The 23,857-nt window shown below is 35.4% G+C and overlaps 1 protein-coding gene across 4 annotated transcripts; it reads right to left on the bottom strand.

The window, feature by feature from the left end:
• Positions 1-1,251: 1,251 nt before the first annotated feature.
• Positions 1,252-14,033, bottom strand: LOC105179812 (pyruvate dehydrogenase E1 component subunit beta-1, mitochondrial-like). Of its 4 annotated transcripts, XM_088879772.1 has the most exons (14): positions 13,391-14,033; positions 12,778-12,858; positions 12,645-12,671; positions 12,330-12,563; positions 11,460-11,585; positions 10,450-10,583; positions 4,740-4,812; positions 4,590-4,659; positions 3,817-4,033; positions 3,458-3,683; positions 2,734-2,930; positions 1,913-2,034; positions 1,746-1,828; positions 1,252-1,439 (listed from the first exon to the last, which is right to left on the bottom strand). In XM_088879772.1, exons 1-9 carry the CDS (start codon positions 13,487-13,489, stop codon positions 4,026-4,028), a joined length of 852 nt encoding a protein of 283 aa, XP_088735898.1. In that variant the 5' UTR covers positions 13,490-14,033; the 3' UTR covers positions 1,252-1,439; positions 1,746-1,828; positions 1,913-2,034; positions 2,734-2,930; positions 3,458-3,683; positions 3,817-4,025. The 4 variants fall into 4 exon arrangements, with proteins under 4 accessions (XP_088735898.1, XP_088735899.1, XP_088735897.1 ...); XM_088879773.1 differs by lacking the exon at positions 1,252-1,439 and having other exon boundaries at positions 1,446-1,828; positions 4,590-4,655; XM_088879771.1 differs by lacking the exon at positions 1,252-1,439 and having other exon boundaries at positions 1,447-1,828.
• Positions 14,034-23,857: the final 9,824 nt, after the last annotated feature.

Genomic DNA, 23,857 nt, shown 5'->3' with positions numbered 1-23,857 from the left:
AAAGTAACTAATATTCTTAATATATTAATAAAATTACTTAATATTTTAATTATTAAGTGGTGTCAATTAGAAAATTAACAAAATAATTTAAATATAAATAATACAAAAATATACAGAATCATATTTATTCAATCCCATAAATATTATCTTCTTTTTTGTAATAAAATTTAAAAATTAATCTATTAATTTTAAAAATATAAAATAATTTATAATTTAAACTTTTATATCCTAGTAACTCATTTTATTATTTATTGAATAAATAATTTAATAATTAATTATTAAGAGGTGTAAGTTACTTAAAATTTAAATAAGTATAAATTATTAAAAAAATAATCACATTATTCATTCCCATAATGCCCCTTATCTTTTGATAATAAAATTTTAATTATAAATAATAAAAAAAAAATTAGCCTTATAATTTTAAAATCTTCAATAATATTCATAACTTTTTATTTTAATTAATAACTTACACTAATTTTTATTATTACTTTTGTTAAATAATTTAATATTCAATTACTAAAGGTGTAAATTGTATACAATAAAAAAAATAATACAAAAATATACAGGATCATATTATTGTTTTTCTTTCAAAACAAAATTTTGGTTACGAGTAAAAATAACAAATTAATTAATGTTAAAGATGTTTAATAGTTTAATTATTAAGACATGTAAATTATTACAGATTCATTGAAGTTAATAAAATAAAGTCATAGAGGTGCAAATTATATAAGATCAATAAAAAAAGTTAATAAAATAAATTAGTATAAATAATACATTCTCATAAATATTGTTTCCCCTCTACCTTTTGAAAACAAAAATTAGTTACTTGTAGTGTAATAAAATTTTAATTTAAATTTATAATCTAGTAACTAATTTTATTAATATATTAAATGAATAATTTAATATTCTATAAAAAATAATTTGAATTTATAAACTTATATTTGTACAAATTATATAAAAAATCCACTACCTTTTGATAATAAAATTTTAATTATAAATACAAATTAAAATTTAATCCTTCGTAACCTCATAACTAATTGCCCCTATAATAAAAAATTGTTATTAGTTAAAATAATGATAAGTTTTATAACCTATATATTGAATATGAAAACTAATAAAAAAATCTATAAACAACTAATATCACCAACATTCAAATAAGGTAAAAAAAAAGAATAAAATAGAAGTAACTTAGAAAATAAACAAATATATATATATATATATATATATTTCAAAAAAATTAAGATAGGAAACTTAAGTGGTTGAGTTAAGTTAGAAGTTGAAGCAATCTGTGTTTCATTTAATGTTCACACAAATAAAAAGCATATTAAAGAATAAACATTATAAAATCACCAATAAAAAAATTATCAATGAAAAGCGCGTCACATAAATTTAAGTATTGTGACCAATGGATTGAACTTCGTTGGCTACTTGTCAATAGGCTGTGCGCAAAAAGAAACGAATGGTTAGAAATGAACACAAATAAATGAAAAATCAATTTGTTTATTAGACCTGTTTCTTTCTTGAGGTTGGAGTACGAATGAAAAAGAGCTATAATAGTCCTGTTTCATTTAATTACTCACACCACACAAACTTCCACTATTGTTTTAGCCCTACTGCATATGCCCAAGCAAATTTTCATAGAAATATGAACTTTGAATTAGTTTAGAAAAAGTAGCCAATATGTTACGAGAAAGGGAATGCCTATAAAATGATTAATTTTCAATAGACCATGAAGGAGAAAATACCTTAACCAAGGTTTCTGTTGGGAGACTTTGCATCTCTGATGTGATTGTGGCCATCATCACCAGCACCCCAATAATTAAATATGCTGCAAGTGGCTAACAATAGATAATGAGCAGCTGCTTCAATAGCAACACAAAACAAAACACAATAGATAATGACAAGAATCTACCTTTTTCTTTCTTAAGGTTGGACTAGGAATGAAAAAGAGCTATAACACGTTCTCACTGTGTGAAGTTTGACAGGCACTGTTAGATTTTGTTCCCTCCTCAGTTCAGCAGTTGTTTTAATTCCCTGTGATAGAGAATGGAACACCAGTATATGCATCAACTTTTGATCAGCTAACTTGGCAAAGTTTCATAAACGTAATTTTCAAGCAACAAAGTCTAAAAAATAACAAAATGGCAGAAAGTATTCAAACATAACAATTGTGGAGAGTCGCTGCACACAAATCATATCATATGCAAAAACTATTGAAGGCACTGTTTAACACTTCTCTTTCATTCTTAAGAGCTGTAATTATACTAGAAGCAAAGAGAAATCTAGCAGAAACATTAATTATGAGCAGCTTATTATGGTGCACAAGCAATGCAAGAAAAAAGATTTTCTCAAGGATACATAAAATTATATCACATGGTATATGTAAAACAACTTATTCTGCTTCTGTCAGTCAATTGTTGTTTATTACACTTAAATCAGCAATATTATTTCCACCCGTGCCCCTGTCTCCAACCATGAAGAAAGAGAAGGTTGGTTAAGAAAGAAGAAACAAGGGTTAAAGCACCAAAACCCCAGCATTCCTTCTCTTTTTTTCTTTCTTCTGCCAATAACATGAAAGTTCAAGTGTCTCTATATTACTTACTGTCCAGGGGTTATTAAAGTTCCAACTATTTTACAAATCCCTGGGAACAAGGTACTACATGGTTGATCATAACTAACAACAGCAATCAAGAAAAGCAAGTTTTTTGCATAAACAGAACCTCTATGAAATACCTTATTTTCAAACATAGCTGTAAACCTCTCATCTTTGAGAACTTCACTCATGAGACCTTTCTTTTTCTTTGATGTTTTCTTAGCATCTGATGTTTCTGAACATCAGCATCATCAGCTCCCTTATTCTCATTCAGCTCTTCCTCCTCAAGAAGTCGGGCTCCCAGAGCCCGAATAACTTTTGCCAGCTTCCTCTTCATCTGCAAGATGAAAGATAAATGAAATTGAATTCTCAACACTTGATAGGAAGAATGATATGTGTTCCAATATTTAAGTATGAGTCATAAGGCAGTTGAAATTACATAAATATATACATATATGTATATACACATAATCTTTACTACGTCATAAACTTTGTTCAAGTTAAAGTGCAGCGTACAATGGAAAGAGTGCTTATAGTAAGTTTATCGATTTTGATCAATAACTAAATCATCTAGCATTTAGAGGTGTATCAAATACCATCTTGTTCTTCTCAAGGTAATCAATCCTACCAAAGTAATTATCAAAAAAAAATTAGCAGTAACAGCTAACCAAGCAACCAACAATTCCCCCCTCAAGTTCCCTGTAACAGTCAATTTCTTTTCCTTTTTTCTTGCGCTTTCCTCTCTACACCTCTGGCTTTTCAAACCCTAAATAAAAGAAATAAAAAAATCGAGAAGTGGAAACATGTGGGTATATGAATGGGGTTTGATGGTGGGAAGCGAACAATAGTTTTGAGGGTTTTTACCAGTAGGGATTTCTTTCTTGGATTTTTGTGTCGCATCCACCTCCAACGCCGCTTCTCCTGGGTGTGCTGCTTGATGAAAGAATCACGTCTTCGCTTCCATCAACCGGAGTAATAAACTCTCCGCCAGTGGTACTAAACCCTAACCCCTCTGTTGGTTTTTCCTCTCTGTTTTTGAGGGGTTTTTAGAAAACCCTTCTTTTGCCGTTTATCCTTCACTTCGTAAAATCTGCAGATATGACATGATATTGAAGACTTGATTAGGTAAATGTGCATTCTGAATTTGTTTTTATGTGATGACTTCTGCATGCACAAAGAACGAAATTTTGTTCCTGCTCTCCAAATGAAAACATGTGCCTCACCTAGGAGCTTGTACTTTCTTCTTGGATTTGGCCTTTGTGTTTCATGCTCATCGTCTGACAATTCACTCGCTGATGATGCATCAGAACCACCAATAGCCTTTTCATCCTCTTCTTCAACAGCTTCAAAATGCTCCTCCAGCAAAGATGGCTTTTTTGTTGTTGATGGCATTGGGTGCAAACTCAGGTATTCGTTTGAGAATTCATCAACCTCAAAGTCCTGCAAGCGGTGTCAAGAAACGATACATAATTTGGCTGCTGTTTGGACGTAAACAAATTCCAATACATATGTTGTTAGTACGAGTCCAAAAGTGATGCCATCATCATTAATGAATCTTTCTACATTAATCATCAAACAAAATCCACCCAATACATTTGTGTACTATTCAAAAGGTTGTCACGCTAATTTGAGAGATATTAATAATAAATAAAATTCAGAGTTAATAAGTGAATTTCATATTGAAACTCCAAAAAATGTACATGCCCCAAAGATGCAGATAAATAAGGAGTGTATATTGAAGGTTATGAATGTCAGTTTTCTGAGTACACACTTCTTTAAATTCTGAAACATACAACTCAACTAAACACGCATAAGAATTACTTGGACACCATAACCATCGCTGCCAGGCAGGTGATTTCTCTTGCTTCTTTGCAAGGCAATGTATCTTCAGAGGTTGTAGTCTAAAACTATCCAGGGGTTTAATAAAGAGCAAAATCATGCTTGTAAATCATGTCTTAAGAGTAATTTTTAATTTATTCACAAATAAATGACAGACCTTTAGAGCATAGCCAACCATCTTCGAGAAAGCAGTGATTGACTGTTACATCATTTCCTTCACGTTCTATCTGTCAAAAAGCTTTCATTGATGAGAAACAATTAATATGTAAGTTGAAAGATACAGAATAATACCCTCTTGAAGTTATACCTTAGCTTTCCCAATAGGAAGACAGAAACTGGAATCAAGAGCCTCAGCCGAGACAGGAAATGATTCTCCATATCTATACAAGAAAAGTTAATCCCCCAAGGAAAAAATTTACACAAGTTAAGATTGATACAAAATTATGTACAGATGCCAAGCTACATTCATAAGTAGGCCTGGTGAAAATCATCACTGTCATACAACTTACAGCAATTCATTTTCAAGGAACACGACAGGATCTGGATCCCTTATAGCAGCTTTCAGCAGGCCTCGTGCATCTTCTGAAGAATATGGAACCAATACCTTTAATCCTGGACATGAACCATACCATGCTGCAAAGCACTGCAAATGACACAAACTCGGTTTACAAGGCAAGAAATGTCCAAATGTTGCAATGACTATGTGTATGTCAATCAAATTCTTCTCCAAGCAGGGAATGACTGAAGATGGGTATTAAACAGCTAATTCTTTAGTCTAAGTAAATATTGATTTATTAGGTCATTGTATAACTCAAAACAGTGACCAACTTTCCCTATCAATACGAAGGGCCTTCTAACAGTAACACATGTTCCGCTATTGGAGATAAAAATTAGTTGCTTTGGAATACTGTTGTGGTTAAACTTGATCATACAATGGTCCATTAATAGAACTTTTTGGATGGCATACATCATAGGCCAGAGCCTGATGGTAAGAAGCACGACAAATAATTGTTTTTTTTCCCAATTTGAGAGTTTCTTCGTAAATACAAGTGCGATTACTCATGTATCCTACCTTCTAGTGCTCCCCAAATATGAAGGATTCTTTCTTGTATTCTTTTGGAACATGCTACTTCAAGTCAGCTTCATTGAACAGGAAGCATCCCCCTCACCTTCTTGAACATTTCTTAATTATCAGGTTAGATGCATGACATAAAGCATTTTAGTCCATCAAAGGGATCTTTTTCCAATGGTTTTCCATTTAGTCCTATGTTAGTTGCTAGATATGAAATAGTCAGTGATGTCCTATATTCTCTCTCCCTTAACCAGCAGCAGAAAGCCACTTCATCTAGAGTTACCTCTGGTTTAGGATGTGGAGCACTGTACAGTGTATAGACCAAAGTGGCATGGCAGTGCTCTAGGTCAATAACAAGATAAAGATGTAACTACAACACTACTCACATGCTTAAACATTACAAAGACATCTCAACTAGGACTTCCAGCCAATTGGTTTGAATTCATACCTGCGAATGTTGAGCACCTACGCCAGCAGCAGCACCATTTGGGCCTCTGAAAACAATAGGCACTGATATCTGACCGGCAGACATGTAATTTGATTTTGCAGCCGAATTAATAATGTGATCAATGGCCTTCAATCACCGTGTAAGTTGCCTCCCAGACATTGTAACCATTTTTGTTTCTATTTTTCTGTATTAAAGAATGCATATAAAACTCTTCATGTTCAGAGCATTGGAAAAGCTCAAATTGCACCCATAAAATCCTCCATAACCTCCTTTATCCTCAATCCCCACCCCCTAAGACAAAAACAAAAAAGAAAAAGCTGAGTTACGAGAACTTCTGACTTCATAAATATGAAAATGAGAAAGCGAAGTACGACATTCATTCACACATATGGCGAGGTTGACACTGAATTGTTCAGTCTTATTCTCATTATAAAATGACTAACCAAAGGTGATTTGTGGCATCTATATTCAGAAGAATGCAGCAACCAGTGAAATTTTTTTCTCAAATTTTCCAGCAAGGACATATCCAAATTAATGTTTGCCAACAATTAACACAGTAAAGTTCTTTCCATGGCTGAGCTTGTGTATCTTGAGATAACATCGCCATTGACCATTTTAAAACAAAACACAAACCCAGAGCTGCTGTATTATGAAAGAATAGCCATGAAATAGGAAGTGCAACAGCAGTACAGAATCTTAAATGTATCAAGGTCCAGGATAACAGCAGGGAAAAAAGGGTTGCCACTTGCAGCAAAAAATTGCAGCCGCGGAGATGAAATTTTAAAAAAGGAAGGTATTAGTGGAAGTAAATAATTCCAAGTTTCAAATTCCAAGTAATAGCGGATTTTACATCTTAGATTTTTCCATTTCCTTCTCAGCTTACAATCCAGTAGAGTTAATTTTTGCAGTAGGATCACCTATGGCCTCTAGATGTTGGCATTTTCCATGTCATGCTTTTTATTTCAATCATTTTGTAACTTAATTGTCGAACACTTACAGAAACTTCCATTTTGTCTTACCACTGCTGCCATGATCACATGGACCACAGGAGAAGCTACAGTCTCAGCACTCACAGCAGTCAGAGATAGTGCAACATGGGCTTGGCCTACAGCAACTGCATGATACCTCTGACTTTCTTTGGCTCAGTGCTTGAATCAGATGAAGAATCATATCGGGTCTTGACCCAACACACATGCTTTGCCACAGAGATCGAATCTGAACCACGTATATTACATGTTTCTTTCTTACCAGCCCTGCAAATGATCACATGAAAGTTCAAATCACAAGTCGTAGCCATATTTTCAACATAAATGGATTTAACAATAAGAACACTAGAATTCTCATGCATTCAAAATTGAATGTTGTACCATAAAATCACCATAAGCAAACTAGGCGTACCTAATACTAATATTCTGCAAAGAGAAAGTATAATTATACTTTCTTGCCCTTTCCATTTCTAACTAATCTCATATTTTATGCAAAACATGAGTCATTTAATTATTCACACCACAAACTTTGGAGCTGTGAAGTCTCATGGGATGGTAAATGGTCGCATAGCCAACACATCATTTTCAGCATATGGACGCATATGGACATACATCAGGCATAGAATATGACAAGTAGAAGAGTAGTTAATGCTCGTTACATGAGTAAACCTGATCCTTACGCTATTGTTTTAGCACTACTGCATTTGCCCACACAAATTTTCATTGAAATATGAACTTTGAATTAGTAGCCAATATGTTACGAGAAAAGTAATGCCTATAAAATGATAAATTTTCAATAGACCATGAAAAAGAAGGAGAAAATACCTGAACCAAGGTTTCTGTTGGGAGACTTTGGATGCCTGATGTGATTGTAGTCATCATCACCAGCACCCCAATTCTTAGCAACTGGCTAACAATAGATAATGAGCAGCTGCTTCAATAGCAACACAAGCAAAACAAAAAAACCCACAAGTGACACATGAAAATATTCCCTGCTCATGTTCACAAGCTCTCTTTGTTTCAGAATCTACCAACTATGCATAAGGATCCATAGAAGGAACCAACTGCAGATCAGTGAAACTTCATCACAAGCAATACAGAATGAAGTTTTAACTCAAGATCAGGACTGAACATTCGATTTCTATCCTCATGCATTTATACTTCATTTTCATCTCATTGATTCATTAATATGAAATAAATAAAATAACTTACATATTGTAAGCATGTAAATGTATATGAAATTAATATCTTTACTAATTATAATAAAAATATTAGTTAGCATATTCTAAACTAAAACCATAGACTATAATTAAACAAATTTTTAAATAAAACGAAACTGAAAAGAGAAGATATGAACAATAAAAGAAAAGAAGTGTAAAGTAGTATTTGATACCTAAAGGCTTCTCTTGATCCCATTGGTGAAATAATTATTAAGAACAAAAATAAAGAGGCAAAAGACGACACACAACATTAATTTTAAGGCATGCTAGCTCTGAACTTCACACAAAAATCCACTCACCACAATAACAATAACACAAGAGTTAAATCTCACTGCTATAACTTCCAACTGTAACGTGTAAAAAACTATAACCTACCTTACACTCCCACTCCCACTCCCACTCCCATCCTCCAGGAAAATGGGGTAACTTAACATCATTAAAGTATGCAATAAATTCTTTCTTAATCACTCGAAATAAGCATGCATAAGAGTTTTAAAATATATCTTATCAGATTCCCCCACACCGGAACCATGACTGTCCTCAAGCATGTCTCAATCCAATTACACGAATTATCCAAGTAGCAATCCTCAAATTTTCTTTCATGTCATTCAAGTATATCCCCTACACTAATATGACTTAATAGTATAAGAAGAGCCAGCAATATTGACACAAGCACTTGCAGCACAACATTCAGCACACAAGTATCCCATTGACTTCATCAAAATAAAATGAAACAAGTCTCAGCACTCTCACAAGGGTATCACTCTAATCACTCATAAAGTGTTTAAGAATTTGGGTTCCACTCAAATCAATACATAGAATGTCATTACCATAGGCTTGCTTGTGAATCAAATCTCCTCCACCAACAAAATGAAAATTAATACATGAATCAAAGGGTCTTTCCATGGGTTGTAATGGGGTTTAGGACAAGGTGTGGCAAAAGATAGGCTGAATTGTGGCTTATGAACTCAAAAGAGTGATGTCGACCTAGTTGCTTATCCTTCCAACCCTCACTGCCGTTTAACTCGATTCAAACGATTTGAACCATCAAACACCTCCAATTTTTCCTTTTGCTATTTCTGTTTCTCTCTTTTTTTTCTGAATCTTTTCTTCTTTCCTTTCTTGTTTTCTTCTTTTTCTTCTCTTTATTCTTTCTGTTTCATCATTTGCTTTTCATTTCCTCGTCCAATTTCTTTTTTTCTTTTGTTTCTCTTTTTTTTCTCAATCTTTTTTTTTCCTTTCTTTTTTTCTTCTTTTTCTTCTTCTTTTTTTCTCAATCTTTTGTTTCTCCTTTTTCATTTCCTCGTCCCATTTCTTTTTTTTCTTTTCTTTGGGACTGGCAATGCATCGCCTGTATGCAACCTCATTTCATTCACTCATTTTCATGTCAATTAACAAACAACCAAGCCAACACCACCCCCTTGAATGGGTTCAAAATCATTTCAGGAGATAATCAAGAAGGGGATGATTAAGCTTATAAGGCGGTATAACCAACAAAGGAAAAGCCAAGGCTCAAATGAGTTTTGCTATGGGTGAATTCAAGGTAGGCTCTTTTGTGGTCAATGGGGTATTCCTAAGTGCCCTTATCACTTTCATGCACCAATCTTACAAGAATGTGAACTCAAAATGTATTACACAAGCAAGTTCTAGAATGGACACACTAAGTTTGATGCCCTCAATCAAAAGAAATGTAGGAGCACTATTTAGATGAAAGTGCTTTGGCCCAAAAGCTCACACAAAGGCTTTTGTGCTGATTCTTGAACATTGCTTATTTGATGCGGTCAATGGAACATACTTCACACAATTTTTTTTTTAATATGCCACTAGTGCTAGTTTCACCTACTTATCTCGATTTATACCAAAAATTCCTATTAATCTAAGGGATAAGACAAGACAACAATCAGAAAATTCAAGTGCTACTACAGGATAATTCGCATATTTTTCTCAAGACACTAACTTCCTTCACAAGTTTCAGTGTTCATTAAAAATTGTCAACCCCCAAATAATAATTTTCAGTGTCCACACATCCACATTCCAACAAATTAATTCCCTGACTATTGTCACAATAATACCTTCTTGAAGTTATACCTTAGCTTTCCCAATAGGAAGACAGAAACTGGAATCAAGGGCCTCAGCCGAGACAGGAAATGAATCTCCATATCTATACAAGAAAAGTTAATCCCCCAAGGAAAAAATTTTACACAAGTTAAGATTGATACAAAATTATGTACAGATGCCAAGCTACATTCATAAGTAGGCCTGGTGAAAATCATCACTGTCATACAACTTACAACAATTCATTTTCAAGGAACACGACAGGATCTGGATCCCTTATAGCAGCTTTCAGCAGGCCTCGTGCATCTTCTGAAGAATATAGAACCAATACCTTTAATCCTGGACATGAACCATACCATGCTGCAAAGCACTGCAAATGACACAAACTCGGTTTACAAGGCAAGAAATGTCCAAATGTTGCAATGACTATGTGTATGTCAATCAAATTCTTCTCCAAGCAGGGAATGACTGAAGATGGGTATTAAACAGCTAATTCTTTAGTCTAAGTAAATATTGATTTATTAGGTCATTGTATAACTCAAAACAGTGACCAACTTTCCCTATCAATACGAAGGGCCTTCTAACAGTAACACATGTTCCGCTATTGGAGATAAAAATTAGTTGCTTTGGAATACTGTTGTGGTTAAACTTGATCATACGATGGTCCATTAATAGAACTTTTTGGCTGGCATACATCATAGGCCAGAGCCTGATGGTAAGAAGCACGACAAATAATTTTTTTTTTTCCCAATTTGAGAGTTTCTTCGTAAATACAAGTGCGATTACTCATGTATCCTACCTTCTAGTGCTCCCCAAATATGAAGGATTCTTTCTTGTATTCTTTTGGAACATGCTACTTCAAGTCAGCTTCATTGAACAGGAAGCATCCCCCTCACCTTCTTGTACATTTCTTAATTATCAGGTTAGATGCATGACATAAAGCATTTTAGTCCATCAAAGGGATCTTTTTCCAATGGTTTTCCATTTAGTCCTATGTTAGTTGCTAGATATGAAATAGTCAGTGATGTCCTATATTCTCTCTCCCTTAACCAGCAGCAGAAATAGTCACTTTATCTAGAGTTACCTCTGGTTTAGGATGTGGAGCACTGGACAGTGTATAGACCAAAGTGGCATGGCAGTGCTCTAGGTCAATAACAAGATAAAGATGTAACTACAACACTATTCACATGCTTAAACATTACAAAGACATCTCTAGGACTTCCAGCCAATTGGTTTGAATTCATACCTGCGAATGTTGAGCACCTACGCCAGCAGCAGCACCATTTGGGCCTCTGAAAACAATAGGCACTGATATCTGACCGGCAGACATGTAATTTGATTTTGCAGCCGAATTAATAATGTGATCAATGGCCTTCAATCACCGTGTAAGTTGCCTCCCAAACATTGTAACCATTTTTGTTTCTATTTTTCTGTATTAAAGAATGCATATAAAACTCTTCATGTTCAGAGCATTGGAAAAGCTCAAATTGCACCCATAAAATCCTCCATAACCTCCTTTATCCTCAATCCCCACCCCCTAAGACAAAAACAAAAAAGAAAAAGCTGAGTTACGAGAACTTCTGACTTCATAAATATGAAAATGAGAAAGCGAAGTACGACATTCATTCACACATATGGCGAGGTTGACACTGAATTGTTCAGTCTTATTCTCATTGATAAAATGACTAACCAAAGGTGATTTGTGGCATCTATATTCAGAAGAATGCAGCAACCAGTGAAATTTTTTTCTCAAATTTTCCAGCAAGGACATATCCAAATTAATGTTTGCCAACAATTAACACAGTAAAGTTCTTTCCATGGCTGAGCTTGTGTATCTTGAGATAACATCGCCATTGACCATTTTAAAACAAAACACAAACCCAGAGCTGCTGTATTATGAAAGAATAGCCATGAAATAGGAAGTGCAACAGCAGTACAGAATCTTAAATGTATCAAGGTCCAGGATAACAGCAGGAAAAAAAGGGTTGCCACTTGCAGCAAAAAATTGCAGCCGCGGAGATGAAATTTTAAAAAAGGAAGGTATTAGTGGAAGTAAATAATTCCAAGTTTCAAAACCATGAAACCAAAACATCACTTGAAGCAAAGAAATGCTCACCTGCATTGAGAAGTTAAAGGTCATAAACTCTATTACAGGCTTTAGACCAAAATATGCTGCTCCAACTCCAATACCGGTAAATCCAGCCTGGAACAGTGTTATATGGTTGAGCGTTAAATGGTTATCACTCAATCCAAATAAACAATTCATGATTACACGACCAAATCCTACCTCGGTGATAGGTGTATCACGAACCCGCTCAGGGCCATATTTCTTCAAAAGCCCTCTAGAGATCTAATGAACATGTGTAAATAACTAGTATGTAAGACCAATATTTTCCCTTAAACCTGAGGTGATAATTGAATTGACACTCACCTTATACGCAACTCGGTATTCACCAACCTAAATAACAACAGAAAACATGTCAAAAAGTTTATTAGAACAAAAAGTACAAATCAACAACATAGAAAGAACTTTTTTCTCTCATTCAAACCAATAAAAACTTCACCTCTTCACCCATTAGAAAGACTTTGGGATCAGCAGACATTTCTTCGTCAAGTGCTGAATTTAAAGCATCACGGACTGTCATCTGCAACAAAGGACGATAGAAACATCATTCACCATGTCTAACGTATTATACGTCTCTGTGATTAGAGACAAATCACATAGAAACTTGAATAACCTTAAATGAACATTCACCTCCAATAAATACTTGCACTATCAGTAGCACAAAAACTGGCTATCCAACTTTTTATACATAATGATCAAGTTTTTTAATACTCTCACAGAGAGGAGTAAAAGAAGTAAACAAATAAATCTCGTGCTCTATAGTAATTTTACAAACCACCAGATAAATACCATCTTGTTCTCAAGGTAATCAATCCTACCAAAGTAATTATCAGAAAAAAATTAGCAGTAACAGTAAACCAAGCAACCAACAATTCCCCCCTCAAGTTCCCTGTAACAGTCAATTTCTTTTCCTTTTTTCTTGACTTTTCCTCTCTAGTGCTCAGGCTTTTGAAACCCTAAATAAAAGAGATAAAAAATTCGAGAAGTGGAAACATGTGGGTATGGATGGGGTTTGATGGTGGGAAGCGATCAGTAGTTTTGAGGGTTTTTACCAGTGGGCTTTCTTTGTTGGATTTTTGTGTCGCATCCACCTCCAATGCCGCTTTTCCTGGGTGTGCTGATTGGTGAAAGAAACACATCTTCGCTTCCATCAACTGGAGTAATAAACTCTCCGCCAGTGGTACTAAACCCTAACCCCTCTGTTGGTTTTTCCTCTCTGTTTTGGAGGGATTTTTAGAAAACCCTTCTTTTGCGCCTGCTTTTCTTGTACTGAGAAGTAATCAGAGGGGGGAAAGGAGAAATGTAGGTGCAAGGGTTCGATGGTGGGAAGGGTTTTTACAAATGAGACCTTCAAGAATCTGGGTCCTCCACTTCCTCTGGTTCTTGTGCAGAGAAATCCAAGAAAACAAGAAGCAGAACATTATTTCATTGATGACTTTCCATTGTGACCACTATGATTGGCATAATGGTTGATTCCTTCGTTTTCCATTTTGATAAAGAACCCTTTTTGTGTCTAAGCAATGGCAAGAAATCAAGAAAAAGAGACGAAGGGAAAGAAATGTAGCAGAAGCAAATTGGTAAGGGAGGAGGAATTCCCTTTCCTTGGGGAGCCCATACTCTTTACTTCCAAGAAAGCAAGAGAAAAAAGGAAAACAAATGCTGCAATTTTGACGAGGTGGCATTCTTGAAGCCTGCACAAACATGACCTTCATACATACATATATATATATATATATATATTGTGTTGTTTGTATCAATTATATATTTCATATTTAAGTATTTTTTTAGTATTTAAGTTTTATTTTTTCAATTTAGCCTTGCATTAGGCTAAGCAAAACAGAAGCAAGAATGAAAGTAACAAATGCAGAAAGTTAAATAAGAGAACTCATAGGTAGCTTGTATCTCTTCTTATGCAAAATAAAACTTTTTATATAACTAAGGAATTACAAGTACAAGTGCCTCTGCTTCAACACATGAAGACTTCCGAGGGCTCTCTGAAAAAAGGGGAGAAGGGGCTATATTAATAACCATATGGTCCAGACTTGAAACTATTTTTTCACGTCTGCATGGCCTTCATCTGCCAAGTGTCACTTCATTGTTAACACGTGTCATTTGGTCAATTCTGTTGACTTGCTCTGATGTCACCTTATTTCTTCATTAGTTTGGAGAAGCTGCTTTCTTCTGATTCCGATTTCGATTGCTTGAGGTCTTTTTTATCTTCACATGATTTTGAAATTTTCATTTTTGATTTTCCTTTTAATGTCACCTGAATTCCTTTAAATAAATTATCAAGAAATTCCTCTTGAGAAAATTCCTCCAATGGATTCTGAGATTCTCCAGCGAGACAAGAAAATTATTTTCTCCAGTTTTGCTTGAAGTCTCCATAGGAGAAGCAATTCCCGAAAGTTTTTTTTTTAGATCATTTTGCATTTGTTTGAGGTATTCCTCAATTATTTATTTTTTTGTGATTACCCCTTTCTTATTCAGAACTCTTTGGGAGATATTTTCAAAAGGATTGGGTACTTGATTCTCTTCTTTTTCTACAAGAACTTTATATTCTTGCAATTTTTCTTCCATCTCATTGATAATTTCTTGACCATAGTATTTCTTGGTCTCGGTATCAATTTGCATCAACTTGTTCCAAAATTTTGAACAATACCTCCTTTTTATGTATGGGATTTTTTGTAGGGTAATTCCTACTTCTGGTAGCCACTTCCAGATCCATGGGATAGAGAATTCCATAAAGAAATAAAGAGAAGTCATTCCTTCAATCCATTTTCTCGATTTTTCTGCTTGGATTGTTTTTGGCGAATAATTTAGCCATTCCGTATAGTATTCCTGGAAGATTTCAGGAAGAATAGAAATTAATGGACCAAAACTTATCCACCATTGGAATACCCAATTCGGTATTTCTTGTTGGAAAACCAATGGGCAAATTTTTAAAAATCATGTATGTTTTCTTTTATAATTTTCATAAAGAAAAGCTTTATTAAATGCTTCAACATAGTCCCAGTAATTAAACTTTATTGTACTTTTTGATTCTGGGTGAAAGTATTCTTTTTCCCCTAAATGGGTTAATTCCCCACTCTACAGCAGTGATAAACTTTTTAATTATTGCTTTTTAATAATTAAATTCCTTCCCATTGCTGGAAAATGTATGATTAATTTCAACACTCTGAGTTGCCTTAAGGATACATTCATAATGTGCCATAGGTTTATATGACCCTGTTGAAAAAGATGCAACATTAAGGTACCTTTTCATTAGATACCATGGATCATTTTCCCACCTCAAATCATCATTTTCAAGAAGAATAATTACCTCGTGGTGTTCACTAAATTTGTAATTAATTAATTCATCTTCATCTTCTTGCACCATTTTTGCATAAGATGCTGATGATTCATTAGTTGTTAATTTTTTATGTTCCTTTTTTTAAATTCAAGAAACTGTTTGAAGAGTTCATTTTCTTTTTCAGGGATGTTATTAAATTTTCTAATTCCGGAAATATTTTCCCTTACTAAGGTCCTATTTCCATGTCTGACAATATCACCTGCTCGAAATCTACCTCCTCTTTGATTAGAGGAGGAATTTCTTCCTCTTCCCCTTTGGGGGAGCATTCCTGAAAAATAAAGATAATTCATTAGCCAGCATAAAGGCTAGCAATTTGCTAATGGTATAGCAAATTTGCTATCCAAAATTGTTTAATACGATTTTCTGCAGTGACATTTGCATCTGAAAATTGTATGAGAATGTCAGAATTATTTTCTTGATTTTATCAATTCGCTTTTTGATTATTTTTTGAGTTCTTTTTAATCTTGTCTTATATTCAATTGGTTCATCCCAAAATTTCCATTGGTAAATAGGCCAATGGACCCCATTCATAAAGAATCTTTCTCCTATGACTAATTCTTCCATCCAACCATTTGGAATTTCGAGGAAATATTCATCCCTCTAAACATTTCATTTCCAAATTCATCTGGATTCATCTCCATCAATATATTCTCTCGATAGAAAATCAGGGAGACTATTTGTCTCTCCTTTAATATGTTCAATAGAAAAATTAAATGGGGCAAGATGTGCTTGCCATCTAGCAAACATTTCTTTAGAAACATCATGTTTAAAATCTTTATAAAACATAAATTTAGCAGCAGAACAATCTGTCCTAATGGTGAATTCTTGATTAAGTAAATCATCTTGAAATTTTAATACACATTTACAATAGCAAGAATTTCTTTAGCAACCGTAGTATAATTTTTTTGGGCTGCTTTTTATTTCCCCGAATGGAATCTAACTAGTACTCTTGCATATTTTCATCAATTTGTTTTAGTATTCCTCCAAATTCAATATTAGAGGCATCTGTTTCAATAATATTTTTTCAATTTGGATTAGCAAGAGTTAGATATGGTAATGATTTTACCTTCTGTTTAATTAATCTAACTGCTTTTGTATGTTCATCAGTCCATTATGATGGATTCTTCTTAAGCCTATCATATAATATTGTTGTATCTTGGGCAAGGTTCTTATAGTATGGGGCTATATAATTTAGATTGCCTAAAAATCTTTGTAATTGAGTTTTATCAATGATTTTATCAGGGATTTTATCTGCAAATTCAATACTTCTATTAATGGGTATAATTTCTCCCTTTTCAATATGATGTCCAAGAAGTCTAACTTTTGTCTGAAAAATACTCATTTTTTATTTTGATAATACCAAACCATTTTGGATAACTAAGTTTTTAAACATTTCTAAATGCTTAAAATGGTCCTTGATACTATTTGAGAAGACTAAGATATCATCAATATAGACGATGATAAAATTAGAGAATTGATTAAAAATATCATTCATAATATTTTGAAATTTTGAAGGTGCATTTTTTAATCCAAATGGCATAACATTCCATTCATAATATCCAAATGGGACTGTAAATGTTGTTTTGTATCTATCTGAATCATTTATTTGAATTTGCCAATATCCTGATTTTAAGTCAAATTTTGAGAAAATTATTGCCCTGTGTAATCTATCTAACAGATCCTATCGGATATCTTATCCATTTTAAGACTTTATTAAAAGGCTTATAATTTATCACAAGCCTGGGTTTTCCTCTTTTCTTTTCTGCATATTTGTTAACATAAAATGCAGTACATGACCATGGTGATTTTGAGGACCTAATTAGTTTTTTCTTAATTAGGGAATTAATTTCATTCTTACATAATTCTAAGTTTTATTGTTTCATTATCAAAGGTTCCTATTATACCCTTTTCATTAATATTCTTTATCGGAAAAATCTTTTTAAGAAAAGGTGTTTCAAGAATAATTTCATTTGTTAAATCTTTTATTAGCAGGAAACTTGTTGGAATATATTTTTTATTATTACATATGTAAGCTTTTGGAATTTTAAAGCTTATATTGAGTTTTTGGCCATTGGCAGATGATAAAGAGTGGGTCGTTTCTTCAAAATACTTAGTTGGTATAAGACCTTCTTTAATACAGTTAATATATGCTCCACTTTCAATAAGAGCAGTAAATATTTTTATGAAATTATTATTTATTAAAAAATCAATTTTAACATTCCATTTTTTACTAGTGACTATTTTCAAAGTGGATAAAAAATCTTCCTTTTTTCTTCTCTTATTTCATTATCTTTGCTAATTTCAATCTTCTCAAGTCTATTAGTAAGAGACTGATTATATTTTTTAATATTTTTTATATCTTCTTTTAACTTTCTACTTTTTTGTTTTTGCATCTATTTGCAAGATGATCTGTTTCTCCACAAATATAACATCTTTTTATTTTATTTGTGGTATTATTTTTAGCCTTTCATTTATTTTTTCTAGCTAAGTCTTTTTCTTTATTTATTTCTTTTCTAAATTTTTTCTTTTTGACCTCTTTTCCTTAAACCCCAAAGTTCTATTCCTAGAGATTTTTGATTTATTGAATGGTTTCATTTCCATCCGAAATTGAGCACAAAATTGTCCTAATTGGCTTTTCTCTGTTAAATTTTGTCTTTTAATTTATTTATCTAATCTAATTTCATTGCATAAATTTAATCCTTCCTGGATACAGGTTCCAATTAACCTCCCATAAGTATATTGATTATAATTAATGTGCAGGTCTCCTTTTCTTAGGACATTTCTAACCCTTTTTGCAAAAAGATGAGGGAGACCATCTATAAATTTAGACTTCCAATGAGAATCATTTGACTTTGGGAGTTCCATAACTCTACTAAGAAATACATCTTTATGTTAAGTTGTGAAGATTGATTTGAAGAAGTCAAGGATGACCCGATTCAACTTAGAAATCCCAAGTTGAGTTGGAGAAGGATAACCCGATTCAACTTAGAAATCCCAAGTTGAGTTGGAAAAGGATAAGTCATGGCTATAAATACTACTCTCATTAGCATTGTTTTGTAGAGTAGAGTAGAGAGAAAAGAAAGAGTTGAGACGAGGGTGAGTGTTGTCTTTCACGTGTGGTGAAGACTTGCATACAAGTGTGTGTGTGTGTTGTACTCCTCAATTTTCCTCCTCTTTGAGTGTTTTCTCCTGGCTTGGTATCGCCCCCAGACGTAGGATTTATATTCAAACTGGGTTAACAAATTCGTGTGTCTTTTATCGCCTTCATATTCCAGCTGTTGTCCATCTTAACCCGATCCATTTCCTAACAACTGGTATCAAGAGCCTGGTTCAAGGAGTTAAGATGGAGGGAAACTTTCCAGTCGAACGGTTCAATGGTTCCAACTTTGGTTCTGGCGTATGTAGATGGAGGCCTACTTGTACGGGAAGGACCTGTACGAACCACTTGCAGAGAAGTCCGAGAAGACGAGTGATAAAGAATGGAAGGTGCTCGATCGAAAGGTGATGAGCGCAATAATCCTGTCGCTCTCTCGGAATGTCGCCTATCATGTGAAGGGAGCAAAGAGCACGAAGGAAGTCCTACGGACTCTTGCCGATATGTACGAGAAACCCTCAGCAATAAACAAGGTCATGCTGATGAAGAAACTATTCAGGTTGCAGATGGAGGAGAGGAAGTCGGTGGCCGATTACCTCAATGACTTCAACTAACTCACGACACAGCTGGTGTCTGTGGATATCGTGTTTGACGATGAGGTAAAAGCGTTAATTTTGCTCTCATCTTTACCTGACAGTTGGGATGTGGTTGTTACTTCGGTAAGCACTTCGTCTGGGAAGGAGAAGATGAAGTTTGACAACATCAGGGACATGATGTTGAACGAGGAAACCCGTAGAAGGCAAACAGGTGGATCATCTGGCTCTGCACTACATACAAAGTCTAGAGGGAGACCTGGCACACGGGGTACATACTGTGGAAGGTCAAAGTCCAGGGGGAAAAACAAGGGCAAGAAGGAGATGGTGTGACACATACCAGGACTGAAGAGGAACTTGATCTTAGTCGGACAGCTAGACAGTGATGGATTCCACACGACGTTTGGAGACGCGAAGTGGAAGATCAGTCGGGGAGCAATGACTTTGGCACGAGGACTAAAGTCGGGAACGCTCTACATGGCGGGAGGATCCAGTTCAAACATCCCCTTTGCAGGAACTGTATCGCAGGCTAACCTGTGGCACAATTGCTTGGGTCACATGAGCGAGAAAGGAATGAACGTACTGAAGTCGAAAGGACGGTTACCCGAGTTAAAATCGGTAGAGGTGGGTCATTGTGAACACTGCGTGTTCGGAAAGCAGAAGCGGGTGAGCTTCTTGACCACAAGAAGAACTCCGAGGAAAGAAAAGTCGGAGCTTGTTCACATCGATTTGTGGGGGCCAGCACTAGTGTCATCTCTTGGTGGATCAACGTACTACATGACATTCATCGATGACTCCACTAGAAAGGTATGGGTGTATTTCTTAAAAAGAAATCTGATGCCTTTGACACATTCAGGAGATGGAGGGCACTAGTGGAAAATGAGACAGGTCTACAAGTGAAATGTCTCAGATCGGATAACGATGGCGAGTACAGCAATGAAGGTATCAAGAATTACTGCACCGACCATGGAATCCGAATGCAGAAAACAATCCCGGGGACACCTCAGCAAAATGGCATTGCTGAGAGGATGAACAGAACACTGAATGAGCGTGCGAGATGCATGCGATTGAAGAGCGGACTGCCAAAGATGTTTTGGGCAGATGCAGTCAACACGGCTGCTTTCTTGATCAATCGAGGGCCTTCTGTCCCGTTGAACAACAGGATACCAGAAGAGGTATGGAGTGGTAAGAAAGTGGATCTTTCTTTCTTACGTACTTTTGGTTGTTCAGCCTATATTTTGAACGATGATTGGACTAAGTTGGATGCTAAGTCGATTAAATGTACATTCATTGGGTATGGGACTGATGAATTTGGGTATAGATTCTGGGATGATCAAAACCGGAAAATAATTCGCAGTAGGAATGTTATATTTAATGAGGATGTAATGTATAATGACAGGAAGGTAAGCCCGGACGATGACAAGAAGGAAAGGAAATTTGTTGATCTCGACATTTCAAATTCCGGGATCATGAGACCAGCAGATACAGATTCAGTGGGAGTTCAGACGAACGAAACCGAACAGACGGAGATAGAGCCAGAACCAGCATTGGAGGAACCGATTGCTGAAAGCAGCACACCCTTGGCACTGGGTCGAGAATCGAGGCTGAGAAGGGCCCCAGATAGGTACTCCCCCTCTCTTTATTACTTGCTTTTGTCTGATTGTGGGGAACCCGAATGTTACGCAGAGGCAGTCAACGATGCCCATAAGAGCAAGTGGGAGCTTGCGATGAACGACGAGATGAACTCGTTGAAGAAAAACGACACATGGGAATTGTGTCAGCTCCCAAAAGGAAAGAAGGCCCTACAGAACAGATGGGTCTATCGAATTAAGGAAGAATCAGACGGGAAGAAGCGGTACAAGGCAAGACTCGTAGTCAAGGGATTCCAACAAAGATACGGTATTGACTTTACTGATGTTTTTACACCTGTTGTCAAGTTAACTACTATTCGTCTTGTGTTGAGCATGGTAGCGGCAGAGAACTTGGAGTTACAACAGATGGATGTGAAGACAGCCTTCCTACACGGGGATCTTGAGGAGGAGATATACATGGTACAACCAGAGGGGTATAATGGAGGTGATCAGTAGGTGTGTCGCCTGAAGAAAAGCCTGTATGGATTAAAACAGGCTCCGCGGCAGTGGTACAAGAAGTTTGACAACTTCATGCTAGAGATAGGTTTCTCTAGATGCAATGCTGATCATTGCTGCTACGTGAAGAGGTTCGATGAGTTTTTTATCATTCTACTCCTGTATGTTGATGACATGTTGATAGCAGGATCAAATGTCAAGGAGATCAATAGGCTCAAGGATCAGTTGTCGAGGAAGTTTGACATGAAAGATCTTGGCGAAGCAAGGCAGATATTGGGCATGAAAATCACAAGGGACAAAGGTACTGGTAAATTGTGATTATCTCAATCTGATTATATTGAGAAGGTATTATGCAGATTCAAGATGGAAAATGCGAAACCGGTTAGAATGCCATTGGGAAATCAGTTCAAACTATCCAACAGTGATTCGCCCCAGACTGACTCCGAACGTGCAAAGATGAGAGTCACACCGTATGCCTCAGCAATTGGGAGCCTGATGTATGCTATGATTTGTACTCGACCGGATATAGTACATGCAGTGGGAGTAGTTAGCCGTTTTATGAGCAATCCAGGAGTGATGCACTGGGAAGCTGTGAAATGGATTCTTAGGTACCTAAGGGGTACTAAGGACCGAGCATTGGTGTTTGGTAAGGGCAAGCTTACCTTGTTTGGGTTTGTTGACGCTGATTTTGCAGGGAGTGACTATGACAAAGGAGGAGCACTACAGGGTACGTGTTCACATATGGCGGTACAGCCGTATCCTGGGTTTCAAAGCTGCAGAAGGTTGTCACACTGTTCACAACGGAAGCTGAGTACGTGGCAGTTACTGAGGCGGCTAAGGAGCTCATTTGGCTGCAACACTTCTTGGGTGAATTAGGGAAACCTCAGGCAGATGTGATTCTTCACAGCGATAGCCAGAGTGCGATCCATCTGGTAAAGAATCCCGCGTTCCATTCGCGGACAAAGCACATCGAGATCAAGTACCATTTCATCCGATAACTTCTGGAGAAGAAGGCACTGCAGCTGGAGAAGATCCAAGGAGAAAAGAACCCTGCGGACATGCTGACCAAGGCGGTTGCGATGGAGAAGTTGAAGCTGTGTACGGCTTCGACTGGCCTTGATGACAAGAGTGGAAAAACCCGGCGGTACCAAGAAAGAAGTGGAGAAAAACTAATCAATCTTCAAGTGGGAGATTGTTAAGTTGTGAAGATTGATTTGAAGAAGTCAAGGATGATCCGATTCAACTTAGAAATCCCAATTTGAGTTGGAGAAGGATAACCCGATTCAACTTAGAAATCCTAAGTTGAGTTGGAAAAGGATAAGTCATGGCTATAAATACTACTCTTATTAGCATTGTTTTGTAGAGTAGAGTAGAGTAGAGAGAAAAGAAAGAGTTGAGACGAGGGTGAGTGTTGTCTTTCACGTGTGGTGAAGACTTGCATACAAGTGTGTGTGTGTTGTACTCCTCAATTTTCCTCCTCTTTGAGTGTTTTCTCCTGGCTTGGTATCGCTCCCAGACGTAGGATTTATATCCAAACTGGGTTAACAAATTCATGTGTCTTTTATCGCCTTCATATTCCAGCTGTTGTCCATCTTAACCCGATCCATTTCCTAAAACTTTATACCATCTAAATGAAGTTAATCTCTTACATTTTAGATTCTGTAGAAGTGTTTGAATATTTTCACTATTATCTGACCATCTATTTGTAAAATGCTCAACGATGTTTATAGCTAATGTATAAATTGCTTTCTCCTCTGAGATATTATCTTCAAGTTTCATTGTATTTAATATTTCATCTTTATCAGTTTGGCTAAGATAATTATCCCACCACCCTTTTAATTGGCCAGTGAATCCTGATATGATCATTTTAGCAATAGCTTTATCGTATTTATTATTTCCTTTACAGATAGTACTATACATCATCATTTTATGTATAGGATTATATTTGTCTTTCTGTAAATCCATCAATGTCCATTCATAAATTTGTTTTCCATTATAACTATTTTGGTCAATTATCTCTTGTTCTTCATAAAGAACATCTTGGGGTGTTGGTCTAAGATAATAAAATTTGGTTTGCATTGGCTTCCTAGCGAATTTTTCTAATTTGTTAATTTCCTCCATGAATTCAACTTTATAATCCTGAGAATCTCTGTCATTATTTAGAGTATTTAATTTTAGAGTATTAAATTTTTGATCCAAAAATTTTTCTAGGTCTCCTATAAGTTTTAAATTAAAACCTATAATATCTAGGGGGTGGTTGAATTGAGGGTCTCGCAATAATTTGTCCTATTGTTTCTTCAACTAATGTCTTATTTGAGTTGATTTCTTTTGGCGAATACTTATTGCCATTCCATAATCTTATCAATCTTATTATTTAATTTCATAATTTGTTCCCC

Source organism: Sesamum indicum, linkage group LG4 (genome assembly GCF_026168435.1).
Source record: "Sesamum indicum cultivar Baizhima isolate 11 linkage group LG4, ASM2616843v1, whole genome shotgun sequence".
NCBI classification, from domain to species: domain Eukaryota; kingdom Viridiplantae; phylum Streptophyta; class Magnoliopsida; order Lamiales; family Pedaliaceae; genus Sesamum; species Sesamum indicum.
The sequence above is the reverse complement of the archived record's forward strand: the minus strand, read 5'-3'. Positions and strand labels throughout refer to the sequence as shown.

Coding starts and splice junctions, on each gene's coding strand:
- LOC105179812 (XM_088879772.1), bottom strand. CDS start 13,489: ATGGAAGCGAAGATGTGTTTCTTTCACCAATCAGCACACCCAGGAAAA. Junction 11,586..12,329: donor CCTTTAACTTCTCAATGCAG/GTGAGCATTTCT, acceptor CGGTGATTGAAG/GCCATTGATCACATTATTAA. Junction 10,584..11,459: donor TAGGTGCTCAACATTCGCAG/GTATGAATTCAA, acceptor TGTCATTTGCAG/TGCTTTGCAGCATGGTATGG.